At 38.5% G+C, this 27,663-nt stretch overlaps 1 protein-coding gene across 1 annotated transcript in view; it reads right to left on the bottom strand.

Annotated features, from left to right (window-relative positions):
* Positions 1-27,663, bottom strand: part of stxbp6 (syntaxin binding protein 6 (amisyn)) — a 72,906-nt gene that overhangs the window by 43,370 nt on the left and 1,873 nt on the right. The window contains exon 2 of the mRNA XM_077238593.1: positions 9,692-9,890. Coding sequence (XP_077094708.1) covers positions 9,692-9,845 — 154 coding nt within the window. The 5' untranslated portion in view covers positions 9,846-9,890. The remainder of the gene's footprint in view (positions 1-9,691; positions 9,891-27,663) is intronic.

The raw sequence follows: 27,663 nt of genomic DNA, 5'->3' as shown, positions 1-27,663 counted from the left end.
TAAACAATAATATAGTTTAAGTGTAAAGTGTTTTACCACCTCAAACATCCATTTCGTAACAAACATTTATGTTTATTTGACCACTTGCGTCAATGAATCATCACACTAAAGCCTGTAAAGCATTGAAATAAATATCAGTAAATAATATTAACTTAAATAATATAATAAAGTTAAATATTTAAAAAAACATTGTTTAATATTTCCACACAAAGATCTGTGATATAGCCTATAGCTCTGCGCTTTGAGAGGGATCAGGGATGTGAGACAAGAACAGAAAAAGATCATCTCCCTCTTTTTTTTTATATCTTCATGTTTTCTACTTGTTGTAAAAGGTCTGAAGAGCGAATTTTATCTTCCAGAAGGACAAGGCATTTAGGCTATGTTTGATTTTACACTACCAGAGAAAGCGAAACTAAAATCACCCACGCGTGTGTGTAGAGCAGACTACAAATAATCTTGACGCGCCTTAACAAGTCTAATAACAAGCACAAACTGTGTTAAAAAGAATTTGACGTGCAAATAAAAAGGTAGGCGAGCTTTCCTACTGCGTTTTTCTACTTTACCACAGTAAAGAATGCTAATATAATAGGCCTACTTTAAAACGAACCAAAGGAAGAAACATTTATAATCCCCTGCGGATATGGCTGAGACGTGAGTGAAGATTAGGGAAAAGAAACAAGAGATTCCATTTCCAGGGGAATAACTAATGAAATAGTATTAAATTGACTTCCGGTTTGGGCGACAGCAATATGGCAGCGTGAGAACGAGTTGCTCCCAACTAAGTGGCGAAAAGGGCCTAAGCAAATAAAAATACTCAATTTTTTTTTCCTCTAATTGATTTGGAAAAGTCTAGGGCCATGACAAAAGACAGACAAAATAAAGTTAAAGGTAAGAAAAAGGTACAGAATATTGAAGGAGCCCTCGAGGCTAATGACGCTGAATCACTAGCTAATCATAGCGAGGAAGATGGGGACATGGACGTGGATTTGAAGACGATATTCAGAGAAATAAAAAAGTTCCGTCAAGACAACAAGAAAGAGTTCCAAGAGCTCAAAGAGGACATCAACAGAGCAAACCAAAGACTTGACAAAACAGAAGAACGCATAACAACAATGGAGGATCGAATGCAGGTTACAGAAGAGGTGATGACGGAGATACTTAAACTCCACGGCCAACTCGAAGCAAAGATAATTGACCAGGAAGGACATGACAGGCGCAACAACATAAGAATCTACTCTGTACCCGAAGGATCTGAGAAAAATCACTCATCAATGAAGGCCTTTATCGAGCAGTTGCTAACAGAAAATTTGAAACTGCCTACTGACATGAATTTGCAGATCGAGAGAGCCCACAGAGCTCTTAATCCTCTTCCACCTCCTGGATCAGCACCGCGGTCTGTCATTGTGAGATTTCTGGACTATAGAACAAAAGAAGAAATCATCAAAACTGCGTGGCAAAACAAAGGGTTTATTTGGAGGGGCAAGCAAATAAACTTTGATCATAATTATGCGTCAGGAGTGGTGAAAAAACAAAGGGAATACGCAGAGGTAAAGAAAATCTTAAAAGAAAAGGGCCTACGCTTCCAAACCCCCTTCCCTGCCAGAATGAGGGTCTTCTATGAAGACGGAGTATGTATGTACAATTCTGCTACAGAAGCGACGAGAGACATGGCTGAGAGGGGATTACCTGTTACCGTAGTTAAGCAGCCGGAGACGCTGATGGAGAAAATCCAGAAGATGACGTGGACTACGAGCGATCAAAGAGGAAGAAGCAGTAATAGAAGAGAACGTAGGAGACGAGCAGCAATTCAGACATGATCGAGAACCCGCGGAAGATAGTTAATTTGATGGCACGAATGCACTCGGCGAATATAAGTGCCGTTTTCTTTTCTTTTTTTTTTCTTTGCCAGATAAGCACGAGTTCATAGCATGGACTGAATTTCTCCTAATGTTACGTAAACGGATACACTGACTGATTCGCAGGTGCATTTTTTTCTTTTTTCGTTATGAGAACCAAGACTCGCGCATCTTTGATTTGAAAGACTAGGATACAGAACGCGGATTTGTTTTTTGTTTTTTTCGTTTGTTTCTTTCCGTGTCTGTTGTGTCATTAGTATGTCTGTTAAATCGAGATATTAGGATCGGGAGCATCGTGAAAATTACTAGCCAGAAGAGATGAGTGATTATCACGTTGAGGTGATCATGGAGGGCCATCCTGTGGTGAAAAGAGAGACACCCTCCTTAAAACTGATCTTCCCAAACACAGTATGGGTGATTTTTAGAACCTCACTTCTGGAAGTCCTAAAAGTTTGGAATCATATTCTTACAATGTTCATGATACAGTATGTTCCTTGTTCTACTTTGCTTTGTTTTGTGGGTGAAGTTCATTGCAGCCAAGAGGATGTTGGACAGAAAATGGATATTGTAAAAGAAGTACAGGTATTAAGCATAATTTTGAGTTGGAGACCAATATGCAGAGACTGAAAGTTATGTCTTTCAATGTTAATGGTATATTAAACCCTCAAAAGCGGACAAAAATACTCTCTAAACTAAGAAAAGAAAAGACTCAAATAGCCCTTATACAAGAGACACATTTAAATGAAGCTGAGCATCAGAAACTTAAAAAGGGGGATTTAAATATCTATTTTCAGCTTCTTATAAATCTGGACACAGACGGGGGGTTGCGATTCTTATATCAAATCAAGTAACTTACGAGCATTTGTCAGAAAGGAAAGATAAAGAAGTTAGATTTATCCTTATTAAAGGGAGAATAAATGGGTTTTTAGTAACTATACTCAACATCTATGCCCCTCCGTGTAGTCAATGGTCTTTTTTCAGACAAATATTTAATATGATATCTACAGAATCTGAGGGCATACTTATATGTGGAGGAGATATGAATATTCGCTTATCAAAACTGGAATATTCAGGGAAAAATCCCTGAAGCTTGTTGTTTTCTTAGTATAGTATATATGCTAAGAGTCTCATTGACTTGTTTCCTGATTCATAATAGTTCTGTCTTAGGAATATTAGCTTACGTTGAATTTCCTCTGTTAATATGGCATCTAACTCTTTCTGTAATCTTTGAATTCTCTGTTTTTCACCAGGATCATTTGTTCTTTTATGAACCCGTTGAGCCTCTTTCAGTTGTGATTGTAAATTTTCAATTTTCCCTCGTCTCATTTTCTTTAGTGAAGCAGTATGCGCAATGATTTTTCCTCTTAAGACTGCTTTAAAGGCATCCCAAATAATTGTTGGTGATACTTCTCCATTATCATTTCCTTAAAAGTAAGATTCAATTTCAGATTTCAGATTTTTCAGATTATTTAGTATACTTGAATTCAGCTTCCAAAGGGTTTATCTTAAACTGTCGTTAATATTTATTGTCATTACTATAGGTGCATGATCTGATATATCAATTGTTCCAATGTCACATGAATGGATTCTGTGTCTGTGTTTAAGAAACGTAAAGAAGTAATCAATTCGACTGTACGTTGAGTGGGGAGCTGAGAAGTGTGTGTAGTCTCATCCAGATGGGTAGAAATTTCTCCGAATATCAATGATACCCCCTTCTCTTAACATGATATTGACTTTCTTGCTCACCCGGTTTTGAAGTATAGGATTTTTCCTTGAATATTCCAGTTTTGATAAGCGAATATTCATATCTCCTCCACATATAAGTATGCCCTCAGATTCTGTAGATATCATATTAAATATTTGTCTGAAAAAAGACCATTGACTACCCGGAGGGGCATAGATGTTGAGTATAGTTACTAAAAACCCATTTATTCTCCCTTTAATAAGGATAAATCTAACTTCTTTATCTTTCCTTTCTGACAAATGCTCGTAAGTTACTTGATTTGATATAAGAATCGCAACCCCCCGTCTGTGTCCAGATTTATAAGAAGCTGAAAATAGATATTTAAATCCCCCTTTATTAAGTTTCTGATGCTCAGTTTCATTTAAATGTGTCTCTTGTATAAGGGCTATTTGAGTCTTTTCTTTTATTAGTTTAGAGAGTATTTTTGTCCGTAGAGAGTATTTTTAAACCTACCAGAAGTCACTGAAGAGCAGAATGCTAGATTTAACAAAAGAAATTACAGAAATGTAAATAAATAAATCAATAGCAAGACTAAAAGCTAACAAAAGCCCGGGTACGGATGGATACACATCAGAATGGTACAAAAGCTTTCGAGAACAGATAGTCCCAAGACTTCAAACTGCGTGCAACTGGGCTCTACAAAAGGGGGAGATTCCCCCTTCCTGGAGGGAAGCGACAATAACAATTATCCCTAAAGACACAAAAGATAAATTAGAGTGAAAAAATTATCGTCCAATTTCGGTTTTAAACATAGATTATAAAATATACACATCGATTTTGGCTAAAAGACTGGAGACTATATTGCCTGACCTTATTCAGTTTGACCAAACAGGGTTTATTCGTCAAAGACAGACACAAGATAGCATTAGACGTACATTACACATCCTATGAAATATACAGCATGACAAGATCAATTCTGTGTTTCTGGGACTAGATGCAGAAAAAGCATTTGATACAGTTAGATGGTTGTATCTCTATAAGGTATTAGAAAAGTTTGGATTCCATACCACTATTAAAGCCTTCCAAGCACTATACAATAAACCAACAGGAAGAGTTAAAGTTAATGGAAATCTTTCACAAGCGTTTATCTTAGAAAGATCATGTAGGCAGGGATGTCCATGTTCCCCTCTTTTGTTTGCTTTATTTTTAGAGCCGTTAAGCCAATATATAAAACAAAATACAAACATTAAGGGAATAGACATAAATAGAGAAGAACACAAACTATCACACTTTGCAGATGATATATTAGTTTATTTAGGACAACCCAACAAATCATTAAATGTTTTGGTGGAAACATTGGTTTTGTTTGGAGATTTATCAGGCTATAAATTAAATGTACAAAAAACCCAGGTCTTAACTTTTAATTGCCAACCATCTAGTTATTTGAAGGGAAAATTTAAGTTTAAATGGGGAGAGGACTATTTGAAATACTTTGGGGTTCAAATACCCAAAGATTTCACACGCCTATTTGAAGTAAATTACAAGCCATTATATTCTACAATGAAATCAGATTTGGCTAGATGGAATCTTCTGCCATATCTAGGATTATGTGGTAGAATTGAATCAATAAAGATGAATATACTTCCGCGATTCTTGTATCTTTTCCAAACACTTCCAATAGAGATAAGTAAACAAAACTTTATTGAATTGGACAGAGTGATATCACGATTTATATGGCAAGGGAAAAAAACAAGAATAACATTTAAGACACTACAATTAAAGAAAGAAAAAGGTGGCTTTGCCTTGCCATGTTTAGAGGAATATTATCGTGCAGCCCAATTACGACCTTTATTATGTCTATGTAATCCAGATTTTAAAGCCAGATGGAAAGAAATAGAAAATGCTGACCTTAAAAGACCCCCAATACAAGCTATAATGGCAGATGAACACTTGATTAAAATGTATATACAAGAATTCAATCCGTGGACAAATACTTTATTAAAGATTTGGCAAGATATAATAAAAAAAAAAAATTTGATAGACCTGGTGTCAATATTGAGTTGGCCCGCTTATGATTCAACATTTATTCCAAATACTATAGACCATAGCTTTAAAGTTTGGACTAAACAAGGCCTCACAGCACACTGTACGTTTTTACATAAAGGACAAATTTTGGATTTTGAGACACTCAAATGTGAACATTTGTTATGTAATAAGGATTTTCATAGGTACTTACAAATAAGACATAAAATTGAAAATATTATAAGGGAATATAAAGACAAGGAAAACAATATTCTCACAATGTTTATTTCAATTTATAAAACGGGGGACATGACTAAAATAGTTGCAAAATTGTATAAAAGTCTACAAGACAGAAAATACCCAATACATTAAAAATAAATGGGAAATGGAAGGAAATTTGTAAATCCTAGAGGAAGATTGAGCAAATATACTTAAATCACAGTGGAGGACATCACATTCCTCAACCTGGAGAGAATTCGGCTGGAAAAATGTCACTAGATTTTTCCTCACTCCTAAGCAGAAGAGATATCAAAGCAAAAATGCAATCTGCTGGAGAATGTGTGGCTCGAATGAAGCAAATCATAGCCATATATTCTGGGAATGCTCTAAAGTTCAAAAATATTGGCAAGAAATCCATAAGAGTTTAGAGAGTATATATTAATGGAACCCATCCAATTTAGTTTATTAACTCTATACTTGGGTCTTACAAATGTTAAATCAGAAGATAAATCTGATAAATATTTAATGAGAATTCTGTTGATAGCTTGCAAAAAAGCTATAACTAGAAAGTGGTTGCAACCTGAATCACCGGGAATCAACGATTGGCTGGGAATTGTGTATGAAATTTACACAATGGAGAGGTTAACAATGAATCTTCGGCTACAGTCCGAGAAATTTATCAAGCTATGGAGAAAATGGATAGACTACATTCTCCCACTTAGACCAGACCTAGTGTAGAAATTTTGAAAAATTTTACGAAAAGAAGGGAAATCTTAAGAATTATTGAATAAGAGTTACGAAGGATATGGAATGAAAGAAGTAATGATAGGAATAAAAATAAATACCCATATTGGGAATGAGAGTACTTCTGGATTAAAATGCATCATCCTCAAATGTTTTCTTTTGTATATAGTTCATAAAAAAAATTTGAAAACGGATCGGATCTGGTACCCAAACTACAGGCAGAGTAATAAATATATAACTATAGCTATACGAATTTACAAAACAGCTGTAATATTTGGTTGGCTGACATTGCCTTGCAACATATTGTATTGTTACTACAATTGATGACTTTTATGTCCCTTTTTTTCTTTCTCTTATAATTTTGGATGTAATATCTGTTTCACAAAATATGTTTTGCTGTTGTTTTTTTTTTTAATTTATTTTATTTATTTTTAGCCAATATACCCAACTGTTGAATGCCTTGACTAAGATTCCAGGTACCATCCAATTGTAAGGAAATGTTATAATTACTGTAATAAAAATAAAAAAATAATAAAAAAAATAGTATTAAATTCGCTGATAATCGGGTGACCGGATCGCAAATCAGAATACAAAGCCGACAAAGCTTAAATTTATGGGCTCACGCACAACTCTCTCATTCGTCACAAATCCCAACGTTTCCATGGCTGTGATGTAACATTTAATTTGCTAACCTATTATTGCTTTTATTATAGCATTTACATACAAAAAAAATGTGTTTTGGAGGATCACCGCCAGTGCTGCTCAGCCACCGCTGTGGTGCGGTTGTCAAGTTTACCGGCACAGCCCTACATACTGATAACCAACATTTTATAAAATCAATATACCACTCCATTTAACCACAGTAAAATCATTCTATTATGAATAGTGATATGTTCCATATTTCCAAGAAGTCTCGTTTCCTTGCCTTTGACTAATAACAGTGCTACATTTCAATAGTAGTAAAGCTAGGACTGTCCTCTGTTGTTCATTTTCTCCAGTGTTTTTAATTTTCTTTGAATCAGAGTTCACAGAAACACACACACATTCTGCAGTAGAGTTTGGGATTCATTAGTCTGCAGTGACGGAGCAGTCGAGCCCTGAGGCGTCCAGCAGCTCCACAACATTTATTTCTTCCACCGTGATTCAGTTGGACCGATACTCTGTGTTGGCACCGAGACGGAGGAAACGCCTCCACTTGACTCACACTCATTGTAGTAATATTTTTTGGAAAGCAGTTGTCTTCTTATATTGATCATAGACAGTTCAGGGACACAGGTGTTATCAATCACAAGCGGATAGACTGCACATGGTATAAATCCTTCTGTAGTCTTGAAAAACAAACTCCTGACTAGAAGTGAAGTCTGGTTCACTAAGCAGCTTATTCTAGACAAGAACCACTCACATAGAAAGATGTCTGACATTTAAAGAGGACATATCACGCTTTCTTTAGAGTGTGCAATGTTGCTGTTTGAGCATGAAAAAGATCTGCAAAGTCCCTCCAGCGGGAGTTATTCTCTATATCAGTGTCAGTGTTTCTGAACTCCCTGAAACGCCTCCATTGTAGTCTTGAGTTTCTTCCGGAAACAGACACGTCACAATATTCCTCATTTAATTAATGAATACGCAGAATAAAGGGGCGTGGCCTGGTTGAGTTATTTAGTAGTGTGTTGAAACTGGCGGTTATGGTAAGGGGTGGGACATTTCCCAAACACATTTGAAGCGCTCAGCCAATCATAACACACTAATCCAGCCGACCAATCAGAGCACAGTGTGCTTTTCAGAAGGAGGGGCTTCATAGAGACAGGAACTAAAAAGAGCGTTCCTGACAGACTGGGAAGAGCTGCAACATTCAAACATGAAAACCTATTCTAGTTAACCCCAAAAACTAAATCAAGACTTAGTAAGGGCATGATATGGTCTGTTTAAGTAAGGGATATGACAGGGTGTTTATGTCCCCAACGAGAAGAGGTAACAACAACCTGAATGTACATTACAAAATCAAACCAAAATCGTGATATGGCTTTGTGCAATTATCAAATCACTAAGGCTACGATTTAATTACATAAATATATGCACTATGTGTTTCAGAATGAAGCACAGCACCATGTTTATTTACACATGAGTAGCTCGTAATTGAGCCTTCCCAGGGAGTTTGATTGACAGGCAATCTGACCAATCATAATCCGCCATCCGCCGAATCCGCCATTTTTGTCCGACAAAGCAGTCAGGAGAGTTAGTAGATTAACGTTGGAGGATTTGAACGGTGTGAACTGACGTCTTTCCGCGGTTAAAACAACATTCCTTCTTATGTTCATTCATGTTTATTTGATGCTATAAATTAACTATAAGGAATTGATTATTGGTTCACGAGCAGCTTTATCTGAGGCGCTACAGCGATTAAGAGACATGAGTTTGTCAGACGCATTAGAGAGCCACAAAACGTTATTTGTTGTTTATGTAAATGACCAAACTTGAAAGGTAAGACTTTGTTTCATATCAAAAGTAACATGCTCTGTCCTGTCTGTCAGTGTCCTCTCTGCTCCGCGATGTATTATTCACTGCGTGAGAGCATGGTGTGGCGTGATAGCGGGTTGCCTTGTCGGACATAGCAACAGTAACTAAAGGGGGCGGGTCTTTGCGAATGGCCAAGTAAATGCTCGATTCAAAGTAAATCCTGTAATTTTTTTCCGTCACAATTGTGAACAGGGTTATTATAGTTAATGACAACCGAAACCATAAAAAAAAAACTTTCATAACTTGAAATAAAATATATATACAAAAACCCTCAAACTAAATTTATTTCAACTAATTGCCAAAGCTATTGCTTTTTCTAAGAGTGAAATAAAAAAATTAATATATACAAAAATGGCAAAAACACAATACATTAATTTAAACTTTAACAAATTAAAACAAAATATCTTTATTAAAAAAATTCAAAATATTAATAAAAACTATAAAAGTATCTCAACACTTCTTAGATACCACTGATAGTGCAGTTCTAAATTAAAGTAAATACCAATTATTAATAAACCTGATTTGAGCAATTGTTCATGTCTGTAGCTCAAAGATGTGGGTGAAGTTACGAGCCAGTTTAATAATTAGGGATCAAATCACTAAGCTCAAACTTGAGCAGCAGTAATAATGAGGTTATGAGGTTAGACTTTACCTGATAAGCAAATGAATGTGGTGTAGTCACCCTGGCCTCCTGTAGCCAAGAATGGGATCTTCTTCTTCGTCCTCCTCTTCACCTGCACGGCTGCCAACATCCGCTCATCATTCGGAAGAAAGACCGCCTTGTTGAGGGCCGATTTGCCACTCATTGTAGCCGATAGCACAGGCTGGGTGACAGCAGGGCTCTCTTAACTCTGACGACAGAAAAAATGAGACACAGAGGCGGTTTCTCAATATGAGTTTTTAAGCGATCTTCAGTCCTTGTGTTCTTGTAGCTACTACATCATCATAAACCGTTACAATCTGGTTCCAATACTCAAGAATGCAAGTAGGCCTACAGAGAAAGTACCTGGATGTGTTCTTGATATCAAGGATGCATCGTGTGCAGACTTGAGAGAATGAAACCTTTAAAAAACCCAGTCATCATCGCAGGCGGGCGGCGTACAGAAGCCTGTAATCTAGTTCTCACTCAAGAGATTACCGCTGAAAGTTCGCAAATACGCGACGGCTAGTGAAAGTAAACATATGTTGTAAAAACATAATTTTGATAAAATTATAAATACCTGGAGAAAGCCAATATTAGATTTTAATTGGCATATTTAAAATAATCTTAATGTTAACAAAGCGCCTTAAATACATTCTAATTTACACAAATACAAAAAATAAAAAGATAACAATAATGCAAGCAAATATTTTAATGTTACGACACCTGTGATGTTATATTTATTGCGCTTGCATAAGTGCATAAATATAGCCATTATGTTAATACTGTGGCTGCATCCGAAATCACATGCTCTCTTGTCTTGAGTAGGTACATATTTTGAATAACTACTTTGCAACCGCTAAAAATTATGTTCTATATATCATGGGTGTAACGATACACTCATGTTACGATTCGATAGATATCATAATACTGAACTCACAATATTATTCCGATACTCCAAGACATATGGTAAAAGGTTAACAAAAATTAACTGTTGATTAAAATGCTAAATTTGGAATTACACTGTGGGTGTAAATGAATAAGTTTGGATTTGGTGCTGGAAACCCAAAGCACAGGACAATAGAGACACCAGAATAACAATATTGATGATTCTGAAGCTGAAAATACAGAATTATTGTAGATGAATATGCATGCACTCTTTCACTGACTAGATACATTTAAAATAATGTATAGGCCACATTTTACTGGTAACATCAGACATTCTGCATTATCAGGACCCACAAATATTTCCCCATTGCATTATTATACAAATATACATATATATATATATATTAGTTTAATGTCGTGCTGACACTAGAACTCTGTAAACGAGAATCATACACAAATATTGTCACTCTCCAAGATACATCCAGTAGATCCAAGATGGCGCCGCGGATGGCTGCCTCGGTGTGGAGCTCTCCAGCTATTGTGTTGTTTTTGTTCGTTTGTTCTGCGTTTAGTCATTCTTTTCCTATCAGTTTCACCAAAGACGAACTACTGGACATTAGGAAACACACACCAGAAACCTTTTCTACAGTTTTTGATTATTCTGACGTTTTGCTGGACATTCTCGTCGGAGGGGCAGCGTTGTTGTTCAAACGCGCGTTCAGACGCAAACGCGGGAAGCGAGCCGGCGCGCTGGTTAAACTCCGCGAGCGCGGCCTGCGCACTGCACTCCCCAGCATTCATCTCGCGAATCTCCGATCCCTTCCTAACAAAACGGATGAACTTCTTCTCCTCACCCACACTAACAAGGATTTTTTAAACTCTGCTGCTTTGTGCTTCACTGAAACCTGGCTGAGTGAAGCCATACCGGACAACGCAATACATCTGCCGGGCTTCCAGCTGTTCCGAGCGGATCGCATCGCGGAGCTAACGGGGAAAACGAGAGGTGGTGGATTGTGTTTCTACATTAACGAAAGTTGGTGTTCAGATGTAACAACACTGAAGAAGATGTGCTCTCCTAATTTAGAGGCACATTTCATAAACTGTAAACCCTTCTACTCGCCTCGGGAATTTTCCTCTTTCATTCTCGTGAATGTTTACATCCCTCCAGACGCGTGCGCGAGCGCGGCGCTACAACAGCTGGCTGAACAAATATCTGAAACGGAACAAAGGTACCCAGACTCTCTTTTAATCATTCTTGGGGATTTTAACAAAGCAAATCTTTCCCGTGAACTACCAAAATACAGACAGCACGTTACATGTCCCACCAGAGACAGTAATATACTGCCACTGTTACACCACAATAAGAAATGCATATCACTCCGTCCCACGGGCAGCTTTGGGGCTCTCTGATCACTGTTTGGTTCATCTCATACCGACCTACAGGCAGAAACTGAAATCAGCTAAACCTGGAATAAGGACTGTGAAAAGATGGACTAATGAAGCAGAGCAGAATCTACAGGCCTGCTTTGATTGCACTGATTGGACTGTTTTTGAAGCTGCTACCAATGATCTGGATGAGCTCACAGATACTGTAACATCATATATAAGTTTCTGTGAGGATACATGCATTCCTACCAGCACATTCTTATCATTCACTAATGATAAACCATGGTTTACTGGGAAACTCAAACACCTTCGTCATGCCAAAGAGGATGCTTACAGAAGTGGGGATAAAATCTTGTATAACCAGGCCAGAAACAGATTGACAAAGGAGATCAGAGTTGCTAAAAGGAACTACTCTGATAAACTGAAAAACCAGTTTTCATCCAACGACCCATCATCAGTCTGGAATGGCCTGAGGAACATTACCAACTACAAGTCACCATCCCCTCGATCTGTGGACAATCAACACCTGGCTGACGATTTAAATTCATTTTACTGCCGGTTTGAAAAGCCCTCATTCACACCACACACCCGGTCTGATCTGCACTTCACACATTCAGCATCACCTCCTGTTCTCCAATTATCACTCCCCCCTCCTGCCATCCAACCTGAGCTTAAGGTCTGTGTGGAGGACGTGAGCCGAGTCTTCAAAAAACAGAAGACTAGGAAAGCCTCAGGCCCAGACGGCATCTCATCTGCTTGTTTAAAAGCCTGCGCTGACCAACTGGCCCCGGTCTTCACGCAGATCTTCAACAGATCATTGGAGCAGTGTGAAGTTCCCTGCTGCTTCAAACGCTCCACTATCATTCCTGTCCCCAAAAAACCCAAAATCACTGGACTTAATGACTACAGACCTGTCGCTCTCACGTCTGTGGTCATGAAGTCGTTTGAAAGACTGGTGCTGGCCCACCTGAAGGACATCACTGGACCCCTGCTGGATCCCTTTCAGTTTGCTTACAGAGCAAACAGGTCTGTGGATGATGCAGTCAACATGGGACTGCATTATATCCTGCAACATCTCGACAGACCAGGGACTTATGCAAGGATCCTCTTTGTGGACTTCAGTTCGGCCTTCAATACCATCATGCCTGGTCTTCTCACAGCCAAACTGACCCAGCTCTCCATACCATCCTCGATCTGTCAGTGGATCACCAGCTTCCTGACGGACCGGCAGCAGCGAGTGAGACTGGGGAAACACACATCCAAGACACTCACAATCAGCACTGGTGCTCCCCCAGGGTGCGTTCTCTCCCCACTGCTCTTCTCCCTGTACACTAATGACTGCACTTCTAAAGACCCCACTGTCAAGCTCCTGAAATTTGCAGACGACACCACTGTCATCGGTCTCATCCGAAACGGTGACGAGTCTGCTTACAGACTGGAGGTTGAACAGCTGGCTGCCTGGTGCAGTTATAACAACCTTGAGCTGAACACGCTCAAAACAGTGGAGATGATCGTGGACTTCAGGAGGAACAGCTCAGCACTCCTCCCACTCACCATCATGAACAGCACTGTGGAAGCAGTGGAGTCATTCAGGTTCCTGGGCACTATCATCTCTCAGGACCTGAAGTGGGACAATCACATTGACTCCACTGTGAAAAAGGCCCAGCAGAGACTGTACTTCCTTCGCCAGCTGAGGAAGTTCAACCTGCCACAGGATCTGCTGATTCAGTTCTACTCAGCCGTCATTGAGTCTGTCTTCTGCGCTTCCATCACTGTCTGGTTTGGTTCAGCTACCAAATCAGACATCAGGAGACTACAACGGACAGTCCGGACTGCGGAGAGGATTATTGTTGCCCCCCTGCCAAACCTCCAGGACCTGTACTCTTCCAGAGTGAGGAAGAGAGCAGGTAAAATCATCACAGACTCCACTCACCCTGGACACCACCTGTTTGAACTGTTACCGTCAAGACGGAGACTCAGATCACTGGCCACAAGAACATCTCGGCACAGGAACAGTTTCTTCCCACAGGCCATTTCCCTCCTGAACAGTTAACACTCCTCCCAAGGCATATGCCTGTAAGTGCAATACTCCCACTGACATACTGTTGCATTTTTGTATTGCGATATACTGTGACACGATATATTGTTACACCCCTACTATATAGTATTAATGGCCCTCATTTATCATTCTTGCGTAGAAACGGGCGTATAATTTGGCGTAAGATTATGCTTACACTCCTCTCACCGCCTGATTTATGAAGCTGTGCGTACCTTTGAAATCCAGGTGTACGCAATACCTGCCCTTGATAAATCCCGCGGCTGAAAACGATCGTCATTAGAATAACACGCCCCATATTCAAGTATCCGCTTCCCCCACGCCCTCCTTTTACGCCATGGACACACGGAAGACGGCAAAGAGGAGACACTTCTCTGGAGATCGAGACCATCACCATCATGAAAAATTATTATTAAATCAAACAACAATATTGTTGTTGATAAATTCAATTGTATTTTTTTTTTCAAAACGCTATAAATCCATCCATTTTTTGTCTAAAAAAACAACAACAAAAACAACAAGAAGAGAACATGCAACATATAATCAGGGACTCATACTATAAATTAATATAAATTAAATAAGTGCAACTGCATGAAATAAATAAAAGCCAAACAAAATAAATAGTAAAATAAATTAAATAGTAAAAATAAAATAAATATTTCCAATGTCACGTTCCAATATTGTCCACCACATAAAACAAATAATTTAAAAATAACACACAAATACAGTCCTTAAATACAACAATGTTAAAAATACATTCAAATCATTTAGTAACACATTTAGGCTAATAGTAATTCGTGCCGAACTTGAAAAAAGTAATGATAACAATATTCAGGCCTACTATTAGGCTACGTGTTGTAGCCATTAACTAAGTGCATTTAGTTTCATATTTGTTAAAAAAAATAATAATGTTATTTTTTCCCCATCTATGTTGATTATGAAAAGTGAACAGGCTAAGATAGGATTCGCAATATAGGGAGACATGCACAGACATGATTTTGGCCACTTAATTAAGTTTTGTTTTGCTGGAAATTTGGTGTATGCACTTTTGATAAATGAGAGCCAATGTGTGTAGTATGAATATAGTCTGGACATACTACATTTATCATATTGTCATTAACAGTGAAGCCAGACAACTCTCATGATATTCTCAAATCCTCTCCTGTGGCCTCATGGGAAAGTAAAGTGTCCATCAAATGCAAACTACAGAATCTCGCTGGAAATAGTACATCACCTGGGTACTTTTTGCCTCCTCTTTTATGAGTACTGTAAATTCGGACATGCTTATTTTGTCACATACCGTTTTTCGCCAACTATATAGTAGGGAAGTATGTGATTTCGGATGCAGCCTGTGTCTTAAGTATGTAGCCTACTAGTATGACCAAATAGTAATTAGTCAAGGGACAATCAGTCTAACTTTTTGGTTTCAAATTAGACCAATATACATTTTTATCTAACTGACTTAAAAGGATAGTTCACCCAAAAATTCCCGAAAATTCTGTCAGTAATCACTCACCCTCATGTTGTTCCAACCCCGCAAGATATGTTTGACTAAATCTGAGAGCTGGATCACTCCTCCATAGGCTTCTAAGGGATTGAAATTTGCAGACCCAGAAAAGTTATTAAAGACATTGTTAAAATAGTCTAAGTGACTACAGTGGCTCAACCTTAAGTTTATCAAGCGACGAGAATACTTTTTTTTGCGCCAAAAAAAAGAAAAAAAAGAACTTTACTTCAACTATTCATTTCCTTCTCTGTGGGCCTCGAGTGAGTTCACGCAGTGTAACAGTGCAGCGCATCTGTGTTGCACACACTAACTAACCTTTTCCACTGGTGGCACTTGCACTACTAACTTTTTCAGTTACTAGCGCAAAATATGATTTGGTCGCACAAATTATTTATAGTAAGCCGCTCTGGATAATAATGAACAATAATGAAACTGTATTACATACAGATGTGCTTTTTATTTTACTTGCCATGTTTTAAACCACATGCCGCCTTGTTTTTGTTTTCTTTAACATTGGTTGGGATAGATTTACTGCAATAGAAAATACTGTACACAATAAAGAGCAAAATGGATTTCAACATGCTATGGTTTGCACAGATGGGCAGACTCGTGAACTCGTAAGTAGTGATGCACCGATGTGAAAATTGTGGCCGATACCGATAACCGATATTAATATTGCTGTTATGGTCGATATCTCTGTATAGAAAACAAATTTACTGATAATCAAATAAAGAGATATATTTAAAAACACTTTTATTTTCTTTTTTTTACTTTAGAAATGACTGATATTGGGCACCTTTACCTGTGTGCAAAATATGTCACACATAGGACACGCATGCATTATATTGCATTGCATATAATGTGTGCTGGTCAACTTGTCTAAAATTAAGAACCCCCTAGAAAAGAGTAAAAAAAAAAAATGCTGAAAAAAAAGTGTTGTATTTATTATTCCAATATCCAGGGAAAACGGCTTCTATTTGTGACGTGCTGTCTTTGCGTTTGAACATTAAACAGGACACGCATTAGCTGAATAAATGTTAGCCAATACAAACATATTTATAGAAAACAGTTGACAATGAATAGAATGAAGTCCAATAATAGCATAACAAATCACTTATTATAAAAATAATATCAAGTATAAGTTAAATGAAACCGACATAGGCCTATAATGAGGGCTGTGTTAGCAGTAAAACGGACGTCATTTAACGAATTTTAAAAACACGGATGGATAATACAAAATGCTTTCTGACATTTTGACAGAAAAAAAACAAGCAAGAACAAAATTTAAACTATAGCCAATTTTCATTTTACAATTATCTTCTCTCTCTCTGTGTGCGCGCGTCCGTGTTTCTGAGAGAGAGAGAGAGCGCAGCACTGATACAATGGTACGTTTTAATCTAAGTAACGGTCGCGGGGCTGAAGCCAACTTGATGTGTTGAATGCTCAGAGCACGTTATAAAACGTATTCTTCAAATACACATTTCTGTTTTAATAAATGCTCATAGTAAAGCATAGCATATTGCCTAAAAACATAGGTACAAAAATAATCAGTGATACATTTGCGACCCATTAAAAATTAGGGTCGCAATGGCATTTCAAAAGGTCGCATATGCGACCATTTTGGTCGCAGTGTAGTTCCCTGACACATGCGTGTGACGTACAACACAGAAGCGCTGCGCTGTTACACAAACTTAAGATTGAGCCACAGTAGTCACTTGGACTATTATAACGATGTATTTAATAACTTTTCTGGGCAGGCAAGTTTCAATCCCTTAGAAGCCTATGGAGGAGTGATCCAGCTCTCAGATTTAATCAAAAATATCTTAATTTGTGTTCTGAAGATAAACTAAAGTCTTAAGGGGTTGGAACAACATGAGAGTGAGTAATTACTGACAGAATTTTCATTTTTGGGTAAACTAACCCTTTAAAACAGTTATGAACAGTCTTAAAGGGAAAAAAATTTGATGACTAACCTTTAAGACAAGTCTTAGCAGTTTGTGCAACCGGCTCTAGGGGTGCGTTTCCCAAAAGCATCATTAGCCAACTATGGTCGCATGTTCCACTGAATTGTGTTGGTAACGATGGAACTTCCAACTATATTTCGCATCGGAAAACGAACCCCAGCAGCATTACTAACACACCGAGAAGAGAGGAGATGCGACAATGGAGAATATGGGACAAATAAGGTGCATTTTTGATAATTCAAGCATGAAAACATATTCTATAAGAGCACCAAAAGCACCCAATCAAGACTTTAAAAGGGGACATAATATGGTCTTTTTAAGTAAGGGATAATTTACATTCCAGCTGGTTTTTTTTCGAAATAAAGCCTGACAGGGTGATCAGGACCCCGAAGAGAAGAGGTAACAACCGACTGAATGTATTATTGGAGAATTAAGCAGTCAAACAAAATCTGCATATTGCAACTGTTGTTGTTGTTGTTGCATTCATAATGTATGAACATAAAATACATTATACATGGCACCTGTTAATATCAACTTCATTTGAAACATAACTTGATAGCAGAAACATCATGAGATTATAAAAAATTGGACCACACTTAAATTCTGAATACTGACCTAATATTACAAAAAGTTAAGACAGATGAATAAAACCTTCAAGAACCAAACCCAGACCAACTGGCACACTCGTGCAAAAGCAAGAAACACAAACACATTCAGTCTGTCAGCAGTCATTGTGGACTGGCATATGGGAGGCAGCGCCAAACTCATGATCCCTTGTATAACACAGAACAAAGACTCATAGTTACAGTCACAATGCCTAAAGAAAGGGCACAAAGCTCCTGTTAGCAAACAGCAGGCCTGGAGGCAATGGTTTTGTCATGAAAAGGTCAGTGCTGATGTTGTCTTGTTTGCACACTGTTGTCTCACCTAAATGAGAAACAAATGGCTTTTAGATATCCAATTTGTCGTTTTTCCACTTCATGTCAAACTGGCTTGGCTCTTTGCACACCCTAAAAACACATGCCCATCATACTCTCCGTCAGGTCATATAGAGTCGAAGCATCCTGACTCCTGGTTTTAAGAAAATATTTTATTGTTCTTCTGCACTCTTTTTAGGGGGCTCCAGCCACATTTTTCAAATCCAATTTACTATGGTGTCAGCAACCTTAAAAAACGGTAACCTCCCTTTACATTTGCTGAAACAGTAGATGTAAGATATCTGAAATGATTTCAATATCCCCTTACTAGTCACTGAAAGCCTTCTTTAGAAAGTTGCAAACCCAGGGAACATAAAGCAGCAACATACGGCACAGAGTCCTGTCTATTTCAGTCTCTTAAATAATTAAATAAACTATAAAATTAACCAGTTGCAGACAAACTGATGCCATTTTATTTTGTTTCTTTAAATCATAGTAATTCAGCATCTTTATGCAATCACACACTGGGTTCTGATGTAACAGTCAGAAGTTCAGATATATAAGGTCAGATATAGACTGATGACCCAAAACATTATGACCCATCACAGGTGAAGCGAATATCATTGATCATCTCCTAACAAGGCCATATATTAAGGTCTGGTTAGATTAGATGGTCAGCAAACAATCAGTTCTCGTCATCAACGTGTTGGATAGAGGATAAATGGGCAGGAATAAAGATCGGAGCGACTTCAACAAGGACCAAATTGTTATGGCAAGACGACTGTGTCAGAGTATCTCTGAAATGGTGAGGCTTGTGTGTTGATTCCAGTCAGCAGTGGTGGGAATTTACCAACAGTGTCCGAGAAGGGACAAACACAAAACAACAATAGGGTGTTGAGTGTCCAAGGCTCAACGAAGGGCAATGAAGGCTATCCCCGTTTTCTTCTATATCATGAGGACATGTGACCCGTTTACCTGGGGAAATGATAAAACCAGAATCACGGTGGGATAATGACGAGCCGCTCGAGGGAGTGTGATGCTCTTAACAATGTTCTGCTGGGAAACTCTGGGTCCGGACATTTATGTGGACGTAGATTTCCACCTATTTAAAGATTGTTGTAGAGCAGGTCCAGCCCTTCATGACACTGGTGTTCCTGGTGGAAGTGGGAATAATCTTTCAGCAGGATAATGCACCATCACACACACACACACACACACACACACACACACACACACACACACACACACACACACACACACACACACACACACACACACACACACACACACACACACACAGATCAGGAATGGATTGAGGAACATGATGAAGAGTTCAAGGTGTTTTCCTGGCCTTCAAACCCCCAGATCTCAATCCAGCTGAGCATCAGTGGGTTGTGCTGGACCTACAAGTTCAATCCATGGCGAACGGGATCGGCAAAAAATCTCGAGCCAGGAATCGAACTCCGGGCGCCAGAGGTTCAGTTGCGCCATATGCCATTTATCATTTCATGTTCTGCCCATGAGGCTTATGCCTCAAGGTCCTTTCACACTGGGCGCGATTTTGACGCACAAATAATTTGTGCGAAGGTTTTATTTTTTGATCAGCTGTTTGTGTAATGAGAGCTTCCACACCGAACGCCAATGTGCTGTGGTGAAAAAACTACTTTTTTCGCTTTGATGTCTTTTGTTTTTACTTTTGTGGCGACAGAAAAGGCTTCAGCCAATCACATACAAGGAAACAAAGGTGACGTCACAGCAACAATGATGGATCTTCTTCTTACTAATGGATTGTTTATTTGATTGCATGTAAACCTAGCCCCTGATGATTTTAAGAGGACAGCTCACCTTCGGATCGATTGGTGCCCTGAAGATTGTGGTTTGTTTCATCAGAGGCGGTGCCACTGTCTGAAGGAGCTCCTCAAATTGTCCCAGAGACATCCGAAATTAAGTGCAGAACCGGCCATGATAAAGTTTTAGCTCCTGTACAAGATTAGCATACTCCCCTTCATACTCTGTTCTTTAAGATTGGGTGCACCCAAAACCTTCTTTTCTGTCTTTTAAAAATGAAAAGCTCGTCTTTACTGGATGATGATGTCATGATTCATAAATCTGTATGTTCATTTCTTGAGTTATAACGGGTGTGTATTGGGATGTGGGTGTGTCAGTGCGTGTGCGTTGCCTAGATACTCAGCTGATCACTCTAATTAGAGGCTCAGCTGTGGCTAGTTAAGTTGCCTTTATCTAGCTGGCGTGTGCACTGTGTTGTCGGTTCGTCACTCTTGCTTGTTTTCTCACCTAGTTCCTGTTGGAGTCTCCTTGCGGGATTTGCCTCTTCGTCTTGCTTCCGGACATTACGGATTCCAGGTCGCCCGCCTGCAAACTGTGGCGTTTTGAGTATTACATTTCCCGTCCGGACATTACGGATTCCAGGTCGCCCGCCTGCCACCTGTGGCGTTTTGAGTGTGTTCCCCGCTTTCCTATTTAATAAACTGTCTTAACTTGCACTTGGATCTTGGGACTCGTTATTGTGACAGATGATGATGTTGAAGTGTCCATGTTTTGTCGGCGCGAAAATTTTGGAATGTTGGAGCTCTGAACGTCACAGACGTTGCAAATTTGCGTCGCGGCTGATGTGAACGGTTTTGACGCGAACTATTCGCACACGAACTATTGGCTTTTTCGTTACGGTTTTTCGTTACGCGTCCGGTGTGAAAGGGCCTTCAGACACAATGTAAATACTGTAAAATGTAATTTATTCCTGTGATCAAAGCTGAATTTTCAGCATCATTACTCCAGTCTCAGTCACATGATCTCTCAGAAATCATTCTAATATGATGATTTGCTGCTCAAGAAACATTTATGATTATTAACAATGCTGAAAACAGCTTTTGCTCATTAAAAAAAAAAAGTTTATTTTAAAGTTTATTAAAGTTATTGTTTTTTATTATTTGATCAAATAAATACAGCCTTTGTGAGCATAAGAGACTTCTTTCAAAAAAAAAAAAAAAAAATCTTAATTATTCCAAACATTTGACTAGTAGTATCACTGTACATCATAAACCAAGAGAATACTGAAGGAATTCTCCTGGAAATATGAGTCAACTACAAAACACTGAGCATAATAAAAATACAAGCATTTACAGAAAACTCAGTTACATAAAAATACAGAAAGAACAGGACTAGCAAGTTAGTTTGACCTCTTATACAACAAGCACAAGAGGCAGAAGTACTGGATAGTGAAGTCAAAGCAACGTGTGTTTCCCATCAGCCAGTGAAGGGGCTGCAAGGATTTCACACCACAGAGCGGAAAACATGATGATCAGCTCAGAATTCAGAGTAAGGAAAGAAAACACATGAAGCTTAAGGCCTGCGACTGACTAAATGAAATCCTTAATCGAAAGCAAAAAACTGGTCCAAAACAGCCAATTATTGGCACAGAGTGCATGACTAATCATTATCTCACTCGTGAATGGGGTATTTGAAAAAACAGAAAAAAAAAACAGTCGTTAATCGTCTTGTCTTATGGCAGCCCATGGAACCGTGAGGTAAAAAGTTGTGCAATTTGGCACATTAACCACAGCAATTTAAGAGTCTCTAACTCAATGTCTTTAGCGCCACCAACTGTCCAAAGTTGCATGTTTATGCTAATAACTTTTGAACCATAAGGGCTAGAAACAAAATTCCTTGGCTCTAGATGATTGAATTGCACACTATGATGTCATTTCCTGTAATGAACATTTACAGAAAATGGAATTCCGTAATTTAGAATTTTCTGAAAAGGCTACTTTCTCATCCTAGACGGTTCATCAGATTTTAACCTTAAAGCTAATTTGACGCGCAAACTAATTTGACGAAGAACACATAACATGGATATGAGGCTGTATCTCCGCAGTGCTTTAGCGTATTGAGATGAATTTTGGTGCATGTCATCACAAGCATGACCTGAGGCTACATGCAGCGTTTCGGCACAGCACCACCTACTGGTCAGGAGATATGAAAAATGGCTTTGCTTATAACTTCTGAACAGTTTGCCAAGCAAAACAAAAAAAAGAAAAGTGCAGCAGTCGAATGATACCCAATTTTCCCATATTGACCAATTTGGGCGTCACCCATTTTGAATTTTGTCATGAAATGCAGTATTTTACGTACACATTAGCATATCATTACGAAACTCGATATGCATCATTGGCACCATGCCCCTGGAGGAACTTACAATGAAATTTCAAAAAATGCTATTGATTAATTGATGCTATAGCTTTTGATTAATCTGAATGAAACTTGAGTCATACCAAGAACATTGATACCAATTACACCATGGTCAGTCGAAACTGTTGTCTGCTACATTAAATTTCATTGAAACCCTATTTTTTTTTAACTAATCCTAAACCGCTGGTCCGATTTTCACCAACAGTGGCTCAGATCATCTTCAGATCATGCCGGTAAAAATGTATTAAAAGATGTTTGATTGTCCAAACGGTTCTCAAATAACGCACCCACTATATTAATGGCCAAGCTGATAAATTAATAAATTAATAAATGCCAAGCTGATTCTGAGGCTGTAACAATGCAACGCTTAGCCATATTAACTAGGGATGGGCATGTTTAATCGACGATCGATTATTGATCATTAAGAATTTCGTCGATCACGTTAATTTGTTATCGATTATCATTAAACTAATGCTGCTGCGGAAAGTGAACGTGTTCCCCGGGCTGGTCAAGTTAGCGCGGAGGTACCTGTGCATCCCGGCAACGTCAGTCTCCTCAGAGCAGGTGTTTTCAGCGGCTGGACTGAAGCCTTGTTTACACTCGAGGCGTCCGCACGAGCGCGAAGGTTAGCGCGGCAAAAATGACGTCATTGCGGTATTCGGTGTTTCACAGGCGAGCGCGTCGAGTATAAACGCCTCGTCTGTTTGGGGAGGTGTGCGCGCAGTCTGCGGAGACTCGCGCTGCAGAGCCAGGCGAAAGTGTAAACGAGGCTTGACGGTCAGGTTGCGGTCGCGTCTGACCTCAGATCATGTCATCAACATGCTTATCTTTCTCAAAAAAAATCAGTAGACTGGTGTAGAAGTTGTATGTGAGTTACTAGTTATTTTTTATGAGGCTTTGTTAAGTAGCCTAGCCTAATTGATTGTTACAGTAATCTCTCTCACCCTCTTTCTCGACTTCGTTCTTGGATAGTTTTGAGTTACATTTCGACAAAACCTGTCAGATCTAAGTATTATTATGTTTTTGGTTAAGTTATTGTTTAACATGATTTTTTATTATTATTTATTATTTTGGAACAAACAAGGGTCTCTGTTTAAGAACGCCAACTCGCAGCTGCAGGTTCCGTTGCTTCGAGCACCGCAGCGCATATATATCTTCAAGTTTAGCCTAACCGAACGTCCAGTTTTACTGCCACAAGTTGATCATCTTGTAATAAAGATCTAATCGAGGAAAAACACGCTGTATTTTTGTATTTTCATTGCCTTTTTAATTTATAAAAAGTTAAATAAATAATGAATTTGAATAAAAAAATATTAATGATTAATCGATAGTCGATCGTTAATTCTCCCGACGATCGACTAAGAAAATTTAATCGAATGCCCATCCCTAATATTAACACCAAACTTGTATGCATCACCAGACCTGCCAACCTTGGAAAACTTTTTTGAGTACCATCACTGGGACGGGATGGGACACAGGGTTGGAGGAGGGGCTCATATATTCTCAAATTTTTCAACATATACATTGGTTGTGAAGAAAACTATGCAGTCAGGAAACATCAGCATGGTCAGCAGCAGCTCATGACACGTTGTGTTCTATAATGAATGTAGTGGAAAGGCTTTCTGCACAAATTGGTCTCAAATCTTGTGATTTTAGGAATAATAGGCTAAGTTAATTCTAGGGGTTGAATCTGTAACACACACACATAAATTCACACGCTTCATAAATTTCACTTACACTGCACTGGGCTACATTATAATATACAATGATTATTACTGAAAAAACTGTACTTTTTAATCCATAAGTAACTAATGCACAAGTTTTCATTCAAAATAAATTTATAACATAGGCCTAATTAGGTAATTTAGTTATTATTAACAGTCACACACACCTTTGTGCTATTCCTCTGAAGGCAGTATTTTAGAGAAAACACTTGTCTTAATGATTTCCATTACACGAGAGTACATGTTAAAACTTCATGCTGATTTGTACTCGGCTTTCGCCAAGATAAGCACCAACTAAGACATAGCTTTACAGTAACCTATGCTTCTCCATCCATTTACGCTTCTTTCCATATGGTGATGTAAATCTCCTTCTGTCTAGTGTTAACACGCGTCAGCACACACAACGGCTGCAACCACAGTGCGGTCCCCCCATGACAACCGTCTGGATTGAGCTGAGTAGGGGACATCTCTAGGGTCTTCAAGTGGGCACCTTCCATCCTCAGTGTTTCGTCGACTAGCCCACGACACCTCAAGAGGGCTCGACAGTGACTCTGGCGTCCCAGAATCACCCCCCTCCGTCCCCCACTCAACTCAGCCCAGCTTACTGACCTCTACATCCCTCCTGCTGCTGAGACCTAACCACAACCTCACAATCTCCTCCCCCTCATTCCCCCTGGGCGGAGGAATATTGTCTTCTGCGTGTAATGTTTTGCTAGAACAGGCGGCAACTTATTGGTCATACTACGCTTGCCTTCCAATGCTAAAGCCAAATATCGCAATACTCGGTCACGGCGCAAAGTAAACCGACCTTGGCTAAGAGCCAACTTACATCCTGTCAAAATGTGCCTTAATGTGGCAGGTGATGAACACAAAGGACAAGAGGGATCCTCTCCTACCCAGGGGTTTAGGTTCTGCGGTGATGGGAGAACATCATATGTTGACCTGATAAGGAAACTGACCCTACTCTCTTCCATTGACCAAAGGTCTTGCCAGCCCATTTTGCGTTGTTCCACACTCTCCCATCTCATCCACTCTCCCTGCTTGGCCTGGGAAATGGCCTTGGTCATAATCTAACCAAAACTAGGACAACAATACTCATATTTACTGTATATCTGTCTTTTATTTCTTCATTCTGCCAAAAAACAAAAACACACTTACTACAGTACAGTACATGGTAAAACATTCACCCCAGTCTGATTAACTTAAAGTCCTTCTGTAGTCAATCATTTTCTCCCTTAAAAATCAACTTTGATCACCAAAATGACATTTTTAAATGGACTTTAAGAATATAGAAGTACCGTGACTATACTGTCATCGCTTCAGAAATTACTCAGACGGCGGGGGTTGAATGGAGTTCGAGCGGAATTTGTTGCTGTCACTATTTGGGGAATATGATTGGTCGATCTCTCCTTTTTCTGTTGATTGAGTGTACTGCACGTGCACAGAGCCGTCACCAGGATTTTGCGTAGTTTATTGTCAAATCGTACCAGTACTTTGAGGTCAAAATGCGTACAGATTGGCAGGTCTGTGTCATTAGCTATGTTTCCATCCAAAGTTTGCAAGTTTAACTTTAGCACAAAATTGGAATAATGCATTTAACATTTGTAAATAAAGCAAGTTTCCATCAAGTGAGCCAAAGAGAACTAAATCGTAACTTCCTGATAAATTGGCGCTAAATATCCCCAATAAAAATGGAAGTTGCTGCAGTACGAGAAGCCACTGTATGTAATAATGTCGTATATATGAAATTAATTAAAATAATAAATTACTTGCACCTCAGATCGCGCAAACAAAACGCAATGAATGCACTTCTGAGGTTTGCCTGCCGTTTGGGAACAGTCGTGTTAGACAGTTCTAGGAGGTCATTATACCGAACCATTTAGACAACACACTTTGCTGAGGCATTTCAGAACAACAACAAAAAACTAATTTCAGACGCTGTGCAATGACATCAGTCCGCTGGTTGGTCCAGTTATGCCGTCCAGAATTTATTCGGTAAATGTGTTTCCACATTATGCACATGTTTTCTTATTGGATAAAAAGTTTATCGCATATGTTTTTATGCACATTTTTAGAATTTATGCGCATTTTGGCGTTTTTTTATGCGAACGATGAAAATGCTCATAAAAATAAGTGGATGGAAACATAGCTATTGTCACCTCACACTGATCACACAACATCAATTTGTTAAGCAATTTAATCAAATTACTAGTAATAGTATTAATGATTTTTAAAGCCATTTTTTGGTAACACTTTACAATAAGGTTAATTAGTTAACATGAACTAAGAATGAACAATACTTCTTCAGCATTAATTAATCTTAGTTAATTTTAATTTCAACATTTACTAATACGTCATTAAAACCAAAGGTTTTTTTTGTTAAAATTAGATAATGCACTGTGAACTAACATGAACAAACAATGAACAGCTGGATTTTATTAACTAACATTATCAAAGAATAAATAAATACTGTAGGCCTAACAAATGTATTGATCAGTGGCAGTTCATGTTAGTACATTAACTAATGAACCTTATTGTAAACTGTTACCCCATTTTTACTGAATCATTTAACATATCTTTAATACTGCTGCGGTCTAATATCTCTCCATTTTGCCTCTTTTCTAATTTTCTATTTTTATGATTCAATTAGTTATTAGCTTTTCATCAATCCCCAGGCGTTTGTAAAACCCAGTTTGCGAAACCCTGAATCAGCCGAAATCTAATAGACTTCCACCGCTGTATGGTACATCATCTTTTCACTCATTCAGAAATGACTTTGGCCTTTTCTCTGATCAATCCTCAACATTTACCATATCAATTTTGTCAAGACAACATACTAAATTTATGCTCAAATAATGTTTTGCGGTGACACATTATACTTATAAACTGAGAGGAATAAAAAACCTTCTACACTGGCGAGAGGTTGCGGTTCACTTTCGACAAGGGCTGTCCATCTCGTGTGGTGATTCAGCAGTAAGTGAGAATTATTACCAAGAACCCAATAAACCCAAGAAACCTGATGTGGACTTCATTATATTTAGACCAGCGCTCCTGAAACCTTTTGTGTTCCCGGTCAAAAATGGCAGACCCTTTAAAAATTTCTTGTTATGCCTTATTATTACCAATTCTTGGATTCAATCTTTTCTCAACTTTTTTTCTGTCAATTAGCACAGGTTTTGTAGGCTATTTCTTTATTTAAACTGATTGATCGTCCTTGTTGATCTGAGTTTATGCACCTCAGTTGTTGAATGAAAAAAGCATTATTTGTGGGTAAATGTCAACATTCAACAAATATGGGTACGAAATTGCACTGTTTATCACACTAGAGTGCTTTAA

Source organism: Siphateles boraxobius, unplaced genomic scaffold, assembly GCF_051911475.1.
Source record: "Siphateles boraxobius isolate OS27281-9 unplaced genomic scaffold, OSU_SipBor_1 22, whole genome shotgun sequence".
NCBI lineage: Eukaryota > Metazoa > Chordata > Actinopteri > Cypriniformes > Leuciscidae > Siphateles > Siphateles boraxobius.
Note: the sequence above shows the minus strand (reverse complement) of the source record. Positions and strands in the feature narration are given on the sequence as shown.